At 34.1% G+C, this 12,813-nt stretch overlaps 2 protein-coding genes across 4 annotated transcripts; both read right to left on the reverse strand.

The window, feature by feature from the left end:
* Positions 1-217: 217 nt before the first annotated feature.
* On the reverse strand, positions 218-6,464 carry LOC130966391 (uncharacterized). 3 transcript variants are annotated; one of them, XM_057891187.1, is made up of 9 exons: positions 6,056-6,464; positions 5,727-5,842; positions 5,543-5,609; positions 3,817-4,035; positions 3,426-3,490; positions 3,303-3,332; positions 2,236-3,211; positions 1,755-2,021; positions 218-805 (listed from the first exon to the last, which is right to left on the reverse strand). In XM_057891187.1, the coding sequence occupies exons 4-9, from the start codon at positions 3,877-3,879 to the stop codon at positions 737-739; spliced, it is 1,470 nt and encodes a 489-aa protein (XP_057747170.1). In that variant the 5' UTR covers positions 3,880-4,035; positions 5,543-5,609; positions 5,727-5,842; positions 6,056-6,464; the 3' UTR covers positions 218-736. The 3 variants fall into 3 exon arrangements, with proteins under 3 accessions (XP_057747170.1, XP_057747169.1, XP_057747171.1); XM_057891186.1 differs by having other exon boundaries at positions 6,053-6,464; XM_057891188.1 differs by lacking the exon at positions 3,817-4,035 and having other exon boundaries at positions 6,053-6,464.
* An 810-nt stretch (positions 6,465-7,274) lies between these two features.
* LOC130968920 (uncharacterized) lies at positions 7,275-11,668 on the reverse strand. Its single transcript, XM_057894423.1, has 6 exons — positions 11,355-11,668; positions 10,280-10,519; positions 9,249-9,360; positions 8,973-9,147; positions 8,232-8,472; positions 7,275-8,011 (listed from the first exon to the last, which is right to left on the reverse strand). The coding sequence occupies exons 1-6, from the start codon at positions 11,536-11,538 to the stop codon at positions 7,731-7,733; spliced, it is 1,233 nt and encodes a 410-aa protein (XP_057750406.1). The 5' UTR covers positions 11,539-11,668; the 3' UTR covers positions 7,275-7,730.
* Positions 11,669-12,813: the final 1,145 nt, after the last annotated feature.

The following is a 12,813-nucleotide window of genomic DNA, read 5'->3' on the forward strand; positions in this document are numbered from 1 at the left end:
AATTTGGTCAATATCTAAAAAAATCAGCCCTTAAAACACATTTTGGCTAAATCTAATAAGATAAATGCTAGAAGATCATTAAAATTCATTCTTTTTGGCAATCATATTTAGTCATTAATTTAATTCTTTTAATTTAATATTCAACAATATACTTTAGTCTAATATTTTTAAATATTAATAGCTAAATTGATGACAAAAAACAATAAATTCTGATAGTTGTCTAATATTTCTCATCCAATAATATATACTGTTCTAAAATTTCACGGAATGCGTGTTTTGCTTAGGCGCCTCGCAGGCAGCACACGAAAAAAAAATATACGAGGTGCTAACTTGGCAAAGCGATGGCACCTCGGTAAATTAAAAACGATGGTATATTGGAAAAAATGCAGTTTATGTAGGAGCACCTGGGTGCATTATATGGTATAATGAAAGTGCTACTACAAAAAAGAATATTGCAAGAATCACGGAATGACTGTAAGCAGCACCAAAATGTATACCATGTCACTAAAATAAGAAATGGTGCCAGCTTTGCTGCATAGACATGATACTAACAGTAGCTTCTTCATGCTTTATATACAAAAGTTACCACATACCACGGTAAGGCCTTTCTTGATCCCTTTTTAATGACACGAAGTAATAAAGGCTTCATGAACATGAAAAAATTTTCTGTCCCTAAAAAGAAATTTGAGAGAGACAGAGAGATTATGCGGAGGATTAGCATGAAGCTTTAACTCACTTATCGTAGGTAAATCCTTCGAACTAGATTAGTTCGATTCTTTGCTTCAGGTAGATCATTGTCTTTTCCCTGCAGTATTGAATCTAATTAGAGTAAGGTTTGATAAACTTGAAGCGGAAAAGAAATCCAAAAGAGAGAAGAAAATGCACTTCCACTCTAATATGCTCATATTAATAACATAGAACCTTCCCCATAATCTTAATTTTTGCTTATCGATTATGAGGTTGTAATATTCAGAATTGCATTATGATCACTTGATTGTATAAGATTGTCATTAGCACATGGGAAATTCACATTGTTAACACTCAACCAGAACCTTAAAGAGTTATACACTCCCTATTAAATCATAATGAAAAATCTACAATATTATTTCAACAGCACGTTTTAGAAAAATATAATGTAGTACACTACAGTTATTACGCTCCCTATTCACATTCTTGTTTGCAGTGCTTTAACCCTTTATGGTACTTCCTCACCCATTCTAAGATATATTAACACCGTATTCAACTCCCTGTTGGAGTTGAATTTCCATTCCATAAAGTGAACCACAATGGATCCAAGTATCCAACTGACACCTCCGTATCAAATACTCTAGTGTTATCACCCTCTATATTCTGGTTTCGACCAAATTAAATGATTTGAATGTTCTTTTCTAATATCAAAACTATCTACATTCACAATCTGTGAAAGTTCATATGCCACCTGGGGGTCATCCCTCCCAGATTTTAATCACCTAAAGACAAGATTTAATCACTCCTTGGCAAACAATTTTAATCATGTGATTGGTTATGATTACTTCGGCTAGTAGGTCTGAGAATAAATCCCATTGTTCTTTGCTTCTGTTAGGTTAACAGGGGCACTAGAGAAAGGATTGGGATATTAGAGATTCAGAAAGTTCATTTGTTCATAATAGTAGGCTGTAAACAAAATATTGACGTGGTGGCGTGAGAAACAAGTGTGTGAGGGTAAGGATGAGAGAAACAAAATAAGAGTGAACCAAATCAGTTGATTATAATACCAGTTTATTTGCCATAGCAGCTGAGCCTGTGTTGCCCTTCTGCAGATGACAGCGTTCCGTAGTTCTAAGATCTTTTAACATGCGCCCACTAGTAACACCTTTTTCAATGCACTTTGGATTTGAGGTCACAGTATTTGCAACATTCTCTTTTCCCTTGCCTGTCAAACTATTTATCTTTCCAAGTTTCTTCTTAGCACCAGTACAAGCATCTTCTTTGTTGCCGTTAACAGGCATCAAAGATGTCTGACGTATTGACCGATATTGGACCTGCAAAAATGTTAAATCGCCTAATTGACATTATAATCTCTGAGCATTGTTAATTATGTGAAAGGGAATAGCAGGGGGAAAAAACAGCCTATGGGAACATGCATCGATGCATCCATAATCATGTGGTGATAAACATTTCTTGTATGGATCAGAATGGCAGAAAATAAGAATTTTCATACAACACAGGTGACTTGAGGACAGTGCAGCTTCTTACCAATGATTTTGTATTTCTAAGGCATGCTGGTTTTGCACAATTGACACTATTTCCCTGCTTGTTACTTGATTTTGCTCCCTTAACCGTAGATGTCTGCCTCTGGGATACATTAGCAGGCTTCCAATTATTCTTATCTGCAAGATTCATTGTAACGGCATCATTCCCATCTGCAATTTCCTTTCTGATGTGTTTTGATACAAATTTAACTTCATAACCAGGGATTGAAGATGATCCAACACTAGAGTTCCCATAAGAAGATTTACGACCCCTTGATTGCATTATATCACCAGCAACCTCCATTCTGGAGGTTCTTCTAGTAACACAACTTTTACCAAGACAAACACTTGCAGCCGACGAACTTCCACTTTTACAAGGTTGACTAGATACCTCCATTGATTTCTGTTGTTGCTGAACTATCGAGGCTCTGTCTGTTATACAACTTTTCCTAAGACCAACACCCCTATCTGACAAACTTCTACCATTTTTATCACAAGGCTGAGTAGGTTCCACTTTACATTTCTGCTGTTGATGAGTGTCCTCCGACGTGATTGTGCTTCTTGTACTGCTTTCACCACTCCTTTTATCAACAAAATTTGTTCCAATCACAGGCTTACTGCAACTGGCCGAAGACTTAGCTTTTCCTCTTGCCTTGCTTTCAAAGTTCGGTCCTAAATTTTCACTCAACATTCCTTTTGGGTGGCCAACATTAGATTTTGTTTTGGGCTTCACCTCATTACCAAAACTGGAACTTGCTTGGAAGCATCTCTTACTCAAACCCTGTTGCTTGTCTAACAAATTGTTCAGATTCATAACTCCCCATTTCTTGCTATTGTAGTGTTTGCCCCTCGACCTTGAGACTGAAGAAGGAACCTGCTGCGAGTCTTGTCCATCTGAGTCAACTACTTCTGATGTCAATTTCTCCTGTCCAGGATGAGAGAACTTAGCCTTCAGCTGCCGAGCAGACCACTGGTGGAACCTAACAATGATTTAACAAGTGACACCAATGTCACATTCGTACATGGTTTTCAAAATGAACAATCCTAATATTGAAAACCTGAGGTTCTTACGGGTGGCTTGTGTTGAACCAGTCATCATTTCTGCAACACAACATATAACAAAATAAAAACGTGCTGGTGGTGAATGTAATTTAAAAATTAAAATGAAACACAGAATTTTATTGGAAAACTCACATATCTTCACTAAAAGAGTTAGCTTCAATAGTCAAATCTACCCACATAGGTGCTTCAATATGTTCCTGTATATCACCATATCAGCACACACCAAAAGAAAAATCAAAATCAGAAACAAATGAACAACACTTTCAATACCATAAGAAAACTATCAGAAAAAGCATAATAACCGATTATGCCTCATCATGATTCTGGACTTCAAAAAAACGATTGATGTTATCTTAAGAATCATCAAACTCGATTGAACCTCAAATGCAAGAAAAAAAAATCAAAGAAACCGACATAGAGAATATGAGAAAATGACAAGAATTCAACATCTGCACGCCGGAACCCTAAATTTGATGAAAATGAATCGAATCAATGACTAAACGAGATTAAAAAGGATGATTACCAAAAAAGTCCAGTGATTGTTGGCCTCCTTGATGATAATCTCATTCTTTTTCGAAGCTTCCATGATCGCGAAAGAGTAAAGAGCTAACCTCTGAGAACGCTCTGAATCTTTCGGAGTGTTGATGATTCAGTGGGAGAACGCCCAGAGCGGAAGGGTACGGTGCTCTACGTTGGGTGGAATTATGGAGAACGCAGATAAGTGGGGGCATGGCGCGCTAAACTAAAAAAAAAAGAAGAGGGTTGTTCAAATACGACGGCGTTTCAGGTTTGTGCTCCTATCTTATTCAACATGAGATTTAGCCCCGTTGGATGATATAAGGGAGCCCTAGTGTACGATCGAGATCGTTCGTTTGGATGGTATGGAATATTTGACCGTTGGCGTAGCATTCAAAATAGAATTGAAAAGACATTTTAACTTGTTAACGAATGCCCTTTTCAATTAAAATATGGGTTAAAACTAAAATTTCAGGTTAAAAGATCATTTATTTTTAAATTAATTTTTAATTAAAGTAGCTATAATAGTTCTTAAAATAGTTAAATTAATTTTTTTATCATTTATATAATAATATATCACATTAAGTATTACATGATTTTATAATATAATAGATTAATTTTCACGTATCACAAAATAATTTGGTTGAGGTGAGGAATTATTGATACATGGTATGACAAGTATTATCTAGCTTGTCATAACATTATTTACAGTTAAATTAATCTCTTAAAATATTTTCGTTTCTAAAATTAAAAAAAAATAATCAAATCATTTTTTATATAAATTTTTTTTATTATTTTCATAATATTAAATTTTTAATATTTTTTAATCTTATTAATTTTAATCTCATTTTTTACACTTTAATAAACAAAAATATTCTTCACATAGAATAGTAAACATAATTAAATTATTACAAAATAGTTTTTTATTCATATTTTTAAATTTTTTTTGTAGTGAATTCTTTTATTTAAATTATTTTATCAAACTATTATAATTATATACTAAAAAATGTAATTTTTTAAATTTTTAAATTTTAATATTTTAGATCTCACCCAAAATTTAATCCAAACTATCACTAGTAGTCCATTTTCATCTTTTTGTATTCGTTTTGGTTTAAAATTCTTTTCAAGAAATTCAGACTCACCTCTTTAGAAGGAACTTATCAAACTATGACCCATGTTTAAGGAGCACTCAATTAACTTCATAGGAAATGGGCTTAACACCATTTTTGGGCTTGATCCCTGGGTAAATGATACTAGAAACCTACTGGAATTAAATACCAAAAAAAAAAAGAAACCTACTGGAATTTGCAATCCAAACAATAATAGATTGTGAGTTCAGTCTGAGAATGGACTAATACTACCTACGAGAAGACTATGTGTTGAAGATTCTAGCTTCACCAGCACTATCACATGAAAGAGAAGAAGACAGAATTGGTTGGAGACAAACAGAAGCTGAAAATTTTTCTATAGGAGCCACATAAAACCCATTCCACTTTTACCCGCAGATAGTAAAAAGTTAAATCTTTAAGTCGTTTTCACGAGGTATTTGCCTCTATAATTATTAAAATCTAATAAATAAAATTAAATTTTAAAATTTATATAATCATAATTACATATATAACATAAATTAAAATAAAAATTTAAATATGATACAATAATATTAATTCTTTACATATATTATATATTAAAATTATATATATACTGGATTGAGTTTATCCGCCCCAAGTACTTACCCTGCTAAAAACTCGCCCCGAGCTCTGCAACCAATTTGGAAGTGTTGTCATCCCTACATATAAAGCTCTGCAACATTGGACAAAACCCAATCAAAATCATTTGACAAAAATTTGGAAGTAGAAGGGAGCCCAAAAATCCAAAACGGTCATCTGTAGAATTATGCATGGGAGAATTTTAACTTACCAAAGAAGAGTTTGTCTATTTGGGGGTAGTGAAATCTTCCCAATTTGCAATGTAAATGAGCGGGGATGCAGCTTATCAAACCCAAAAGTGCAATGAAAATCTTCAACAATAATAACCTGCAACAATGGATGACTTTCAATTTAGATAACCAATTGGGTCAAAGCCAAAGACACAATTAGCTAGATATCTTTATCTTTACTTGCTGAAAAGTAAAGATGAAGTAAATGAACAAAATTATCAAAGATCTCCCCTCCCAACCCACAAGTTAATCCTAAAAGTGTGGAAGAATCAAAAGAAGCATTCAATAAGAGGAGGAGAAGAATTACCACCAAGAAAAGAGAGGAGATCCACATTAGTTAGACTCCACCACCACTAGGGTGGACAGCGCTAAACACAGACGACTCAAAGGACGGAAACGCACCCAGCTGCTGCAAGACGCAAACGAAAGATGGGCAGCAGGTTTCTCTCATTTTGGGAGTTGTTTGGCGTACAAGCCAGAACTTTGGGGCATCGAGAAAGGGATTGAACTTGCATGGACTATGGTAGTGCAGTGTGACTCTCAGACGGTGATTAGCAAAATTAATGGGGAAGGAAATTTTAGCAAAATTCTAATGCCCTTTTGAGAAGTATTAGTTGCTCGAAAAAGAAAACTTGGGATGTTCTTTTGGTAATAGGTGTGTTGACTATCTAGTTCAGATTAGTTTAGATCTTGAGATAGGATATAATTTGTTGAATACATCTTTTAGAGAGGTTACTAGAATTTTAATTGATGTTGAATAAAAGACAACCTTATCCCGTTTAATTTATAATTAGTAGTCTTTGGACATCTCTTTAGTTACCAAAAAATATTTTTTTGATTATTTTTTAAAATACTAATAGCTTCCTCTCAAAATCGAAATCTAATTATTAGCAACAGGTTTTTCTCAAAAAGATGAAACTTTGTAGAATTGAGGCAATTGCATTTGTTGATGGATTTGGTGCTGATGTTGAAGTTGATAAACAAAGCAAACTATTCCATCCAAATTTTCATGATAGCTCCATTGATGAAGCTCTCCAAATTAATTAGTTATCTCAGATAATTTTTTTGTTACTTGTAATCGGCCACCATATTGCTTCTTTTTTCCAATTTTGTTAATGACTTTTTAAAGAGTAAATAACAAATAAACTCCTAAAAATTTACATGAAACATAATAACCTCTAAAAAATAAAAAATACCAATAAAATTTTCTAGAATAACAAATATAGATCCATTACCTTCAAATTAACTCCTATAATTATGATAGAAAATCTTAATTTAAACTAACTTGTCCACGCCTGCTATCGTAGAAGATTCCATAAGTACTTTTTTTTTCTTTAAGAATAAATATGTTCGAAGTATAAATCTTTAAAAGTTTATTTATCACTTTACTCTTTCCTAAATTAAAAATTTTCCCATCCCTCTTCAAAGCAATCATTTCATACTGGTGTATCTCCCCAATGGTTCATAAGTTGAATCAAACCACAAAGTTAATATTTTTTGCCCCAAAATTAATGAAGCAAGTAGGAATCTGAAACTGAAATTCCAACCACATCCATGGCAATACCAACGTTTAAAATATCACAATTCATGAGAATATTTATAATTTTGGATAATAGATAAAGTTCAAATCATAATTATTTTTGAAAAGGCTATCGGCAACCTTCCTTTAAAGAGGGCTACTAAATCCTTAGCCGACACAGAAACGCAGATATGGCCCTTTCGCATGCTTTGATTAGAAACTAGGAATGGCGAAGGATGCTCGGAGACATGCAGAGTAATTTTTCGGGGTACAAATATTTTCACCATACCCACCCCATTCAAAGTTGTCATTCATAACACACGTTTCTCCCGTTATGTTGACGTAGATGCATGCCATACATATAATTTAATTACAGATAATGAAGGCAACACATCTGCAACAAGTATGTTAAGTTACACACAACCTTCCCCATAAACCTTGAAACTGGGGAGAACGGCATTTAGAGTTAAAACTCCCTTTCTGGGAACATAATTGGCGCCATAAGTGACCATAAGTAGAGCAGAGCAGTAGCCCAGCAAGTGACAATCCGAACCCACACAGAAGGCCACCCGACATCAACCAACTTCCCAGTCTCTCCAACAGAAGTTGACCAACCTGTCAGAAGCATTGCAGAATACATGCTCGCAAGAGAGAAAATCAAGTGGAAAAAGGCATATGAATATGTAACCGGCTTTGCTTTCTCATTCTCAACTTCCTCCTTTCCATCCAGCGGAAGCAAAGGCTTCCCTGCATAATCACCATAATGGCGGCAGATATTTAATATCGTGGGGAATTGATGCTCATCAAGTACAATATTATAGTTACATTCTTCATGGCATCAACATCAAAAAATAAAATTCAGCTTCACGGCTATCATATATCCATATGATTGGATTCCATGTTCAGATATATACTTATGAATATGAGTATGGCATATCATGACAAATATTAGATTTTGAGAATTTACCAGCACGAGGAGAGCTTGGTGGGGAAAGCACTGTGGCAGAAGATCCAGCACGCACAGCAGAATACACAACAGATAGAACTGTCGTAAGCAAGCCCAAAGTAAGGGTGCCAGTTGAAACGGCTTTTGAGTGTTTGTGAAGGCCATTGCACTCGTAATCTCGGGGTTCACTAGACAATGCACTATAGCAGAGATAAGTACAGTATAATGAAATTACTGAAGCAGGCAGAATGCTCCCATTTACCTGTATACAAAAAGAATTCAAAGACCTCAATTGCAGACACATTTACATCTACAATCATGAATAATTGTGCATATTTGTTATATAGCATAAAACTATTTTTGCATACAAGATTATGATCCAATAATTAATCCTTCAACCAAATCTAAAACTTCAATAGCATCCTAAGCCAACAGGAAGGAACGTATGTCATCTTCATGAAATTCTCAATCCATAAAAAACATTGAATTGAATCGATATGATAAAAACAGCAGATAAGACCAGGTTTAGAACATAACACCATAACAGAATAACAGATTACATATGAACTTGCACAGGAAAATATTTTTCCCTGTTTTGAAGTTAAAAGTGAAAACGGAAACAGTAACCTTTAGAACCTCCCAAGTTTCAAGATGTGATATCAAATATCATAGGAAAAGACAACTGACAAACAAGCATTCAATATATATTAAAAGGAAACCAAATTAGAAGTGGTTAACTGCAATGAGAAGTCAATAACTTACCGCAGGGTGCAAAGCAACAATAGCAAAAACAAATGCAAGAAGGAGGGTCATTGTAATAAAGAAGGTATTGATTCCACAGTCTTGTCCAGATGGTGTGAAGAAGTGAAAAAGAACTCCCGAGAACACAAATGAAGCCACATAACAAACAAGTGAAACCACAAACAGAGCAACATACCTGTATGAAAAGAACATTTATATACTGAAAATCCTCATGTAAATAATAATGTCAAGAAAAGCCATAGCTATCACAGATGTCAAACAACGTCTAAAACTAACCAGAATTGTTCATCATATCCAACCCAGGTGTCATTCCATCGATGAACAAAATCTAACAAGAGCACAACTTGAACTAGAAGAAACATACCCGAGCCAAACTTTGATATGGTTTCTGCAAAGAGAACATACTTCAAGATAATCATAAACAATGAAATAAATTACATACAAAACCTATAGGAAAAAGGCTTGTCAAACTAGGCAACAACTACGCCTTGTCCCAGAAGGTTAGATCAAATGAGGCCATAAAGCTCTATTAAGAATCATATTCATGCTTAAATAATTAGCATATAAATATTTAATAATCCTCCCTATACTTTTTTGGGTCTCTCTAGCTATAGAACTCCTTTGTCTAGTCCAATCACCTTAATAGGAGTATGACCTCTAAAGGTCTTCTCCAAATAGATGCAAACTACTTGAGAGGAGACTTTTCCATCCCTAAAATTGGCGTTGTCCCACTTTGTATGGTGTACTCATTCATAATCCTATCTAGTTGTCTTCCCACTAATCCATCTCAAACAACCTCATTTGCAACATTTAGCATATTCTCTTGTTTCCTTTTACCAATCAAGTTAAGATTTATTCAAAAGCTTACATAAGCAGTCTCAAGGTGGGGTTAAAAAGGGGGGCCGGTGTGACATTGTCAACAGCAAGTTTTAAAAATTGGGTTATCTTTACATGGATCAAAGAAGGAATCACTAAGCTGGGAAATTAAAGAAAGTCATAGGATGATTTAAGCATTCATATATTAGTTATGGGAAAAAAAATATTCAGGACTCAAACCAATAATTGATAGTATTCCAGTTTGCCAAACAACTTAGAAAATCTTTATCTACATTTTCCACTTTTCATTCAAGATGCAGTGTCCATTTTCCAATAACCTCAGGCTCTTCAAACCAACATTTTTAAGTGTGTGATAAGCCCTCATATATGATATCAATCAAGAAATTTAGTGTCGCCTGGTAGTCAAGTTGCTTAAGTATAAGGAATCAGCTCAAGTAAATAGATGAAAAAAAATTAGAAGAAACACTTACCATAAAAGCTGATGAGCTCATTTGGAAGGAAAAACATAAAGATTACCAGAAGGAACCAACAAATTATTTTCATCATCCAACCTCCGTGATGCAAACCATCACGAGGATCCTTCTGGTTCTTGACGCCAATCATTAGAACTGCTAGAATAGTGAAAAAGAGAAAGTTCCCCAAGCTAACTCGCAAAACTGCATCTGTTTCAAACCATTCTCTGCTAGGGGTATGTTTAAAGTGATTGATCCCTACAACAAGTATCAAGTACATTAGTTTTCTCATCACATAATAAGGAGTTAGAACATCGTCATCATCATATCTGACCATCCAGTTAACCTAAGCAAAATAATCAACCCAGTAACCACTTATTTGCTAGCACGTCAGGAGATGAAAAACGAAGCCCAAAAAAGTAAGCATTTGGGTTCCATAAAATAATAGAGATCATTGACAAAAGCTAATTTCTAAAGAATTACTAACAAAAGAAACACAGATTCAAAATCCATCTCAGAGATAAATTGATAATTTTTTTTCAAAATGATCCAACTAAATACTTTCCAAACTATTTGACTTTGACAGTAATCAATCTCAGAATTCATAAATAAACCAAAAGGATCAAGCTCCAAGTGAGGAGGTTGGCAAGGTGAAAAAGTTATTCTAATCACCTTGAAAGATATTGGGGTCAGATATGATGGAAGTTATAAATTCAAGGTGATTTAAACCCTCAATTTCTCACTTCATCAGTTACCAATCAAGTGAGTATATCTTGTTTCCAACTATACGTACTGCCCAAAAATTGCACATGCAATTGCCACAACAAACAATAAAACTAAAAATGAAAGACAACAAAATTTCATTCAAATCCCAAAAAGTAATACACATATCAGTAATGTGTTCAAACAAAACATAATGTCCAACAGAAATTGCCAAAATCAGGAATAATTCAAAGTTTGCCACATCTTTGGTACATTCGACAAGCGAAACAAAAAAAAAACATAAAACAAATAAATTGTAAAACACAAACACGACTGGAAAGAAATAAAGAAAAGAGGGGAAAAAAGTGAAATTGAAGAAGCGAAGAGTTACAAGGAAGAGACTCCATCAAAGGAGCAGCGACTTCGCGGAGGATCCATGCGACGACGAGGGAGAAGGCGAACAGGCCGCAGTAGGCGATCCTCGCTGAACGGCGGCTGATTCCCGAAACGACAGTCCGGCACGCGTCGCATGCGCACGCGGCACAGCATGACGCAAGGCAGGAAGCTGCCCACATCGATCTTCTTGATTCGGTGATCAAATTAGGGTTTACGAACTGGGGATTTTGGTTAATGGAATTGAGACTTTGGGGGTATTTGGCTTGGATAGGGCATAGACCAGGCGATGAGTGCAGAGCGAAAACGGAAGGCAATGTTTTTAGGGAAAAATACATATAGGTACTGATTTTTTAAATTTTTTATAAATACATCTCTGACAAAATTTAAATACAAAAAAAGTTTCTGATTTTAACAAACGGAGGACAATTTAGTCATTCCGTTTATTTGTCTCTCATACACCAAACGGAACTGGCTGACATGGCTGAAACGGCGTCCAGGTGTCCGTTACAGTGCCACGCCGGAAGGAAAATAAAGTTCGAAGGACAAATAAGTCATTGACGTCATTTTACAAATAAAATTCGAAGGACAAATAGGTCCTTGAGAATTTTTTTTTCAAAATTAATAAACTCCTTTCCTAAATTCTCTCATTTACCTCTCTCCATTTTTATATTTCTCTCTACTATTTTTACTCTATATATAATTATATTTTATATTAGTAATTTGACAAATCAAAATATGTCATTTGATATTTTTTTACAATTAAAATATTTTAAATGTAAAAGTATACACATTAAATTATTTTAAATTTTAGATAACGAATGTTAAAATTAATTATTAATAAAAAATTAGACTTTTTCATATAAAAATAATAACTAAAAATCTTATTATTTAATTTTTTATCTGCGGATATCTTGGTCTTCTTAGTCATAAATTTTTGTCAATTTACGACTTTTTTGTAAAAGTAGTTTGATTTTATAAATCTTTTGTGTCATGCATAATTTATACTGTTAGAACAAAGTGAACTATAATTTAAAAAAAAATTATTCTCGTAATGTTATTATGGATAAAAATACTAGTTCTAATATAATACACAAATGCATTAATGCTAACTTAATACATGAATGATGCACAAATGAACTAATGCTAACTTGATGCATAAATGAACTGATGCTAACTAATGCCACTGATATGATGAAAAATGAACTAATGCAATTTAACAAATTCTAATATAATACACCAATACACTAAAACTGAACTAATGCAATTTAAGAAAAAAAGTAGAAACAGAACAAGCCCGATTTCTGTAATTTTAATACAAATAATTTAAAGAGTAAAGGACATTTTCGTCCCTGACCTTTTTTTTCACGGACATTTTCGTCCTTAAGGAATGGAAAATACATTCAAGTCCCTGACCCCTGAAAAACGTGGACATTTATGTCCTTCCGTTGAATTCA

The sequence above is a fragment of the Arachis stenosperma genome, chromosome 3 (assembly GCF_014773155.1).
Source record: "Arachis stenosperma cultivar V10309 chromosome 3, arast.V10309.gnm1.PFL2, whole genome shotgun sequence".
In the NCBI taxonomy this organism is placed as follows: domain Eukaryota; kingdom Viridiplantae; phylum Streptophyta; class Magnoliopsida; order Fabales; family Fabaceae; genus Arachis; species Arachis stenosperma.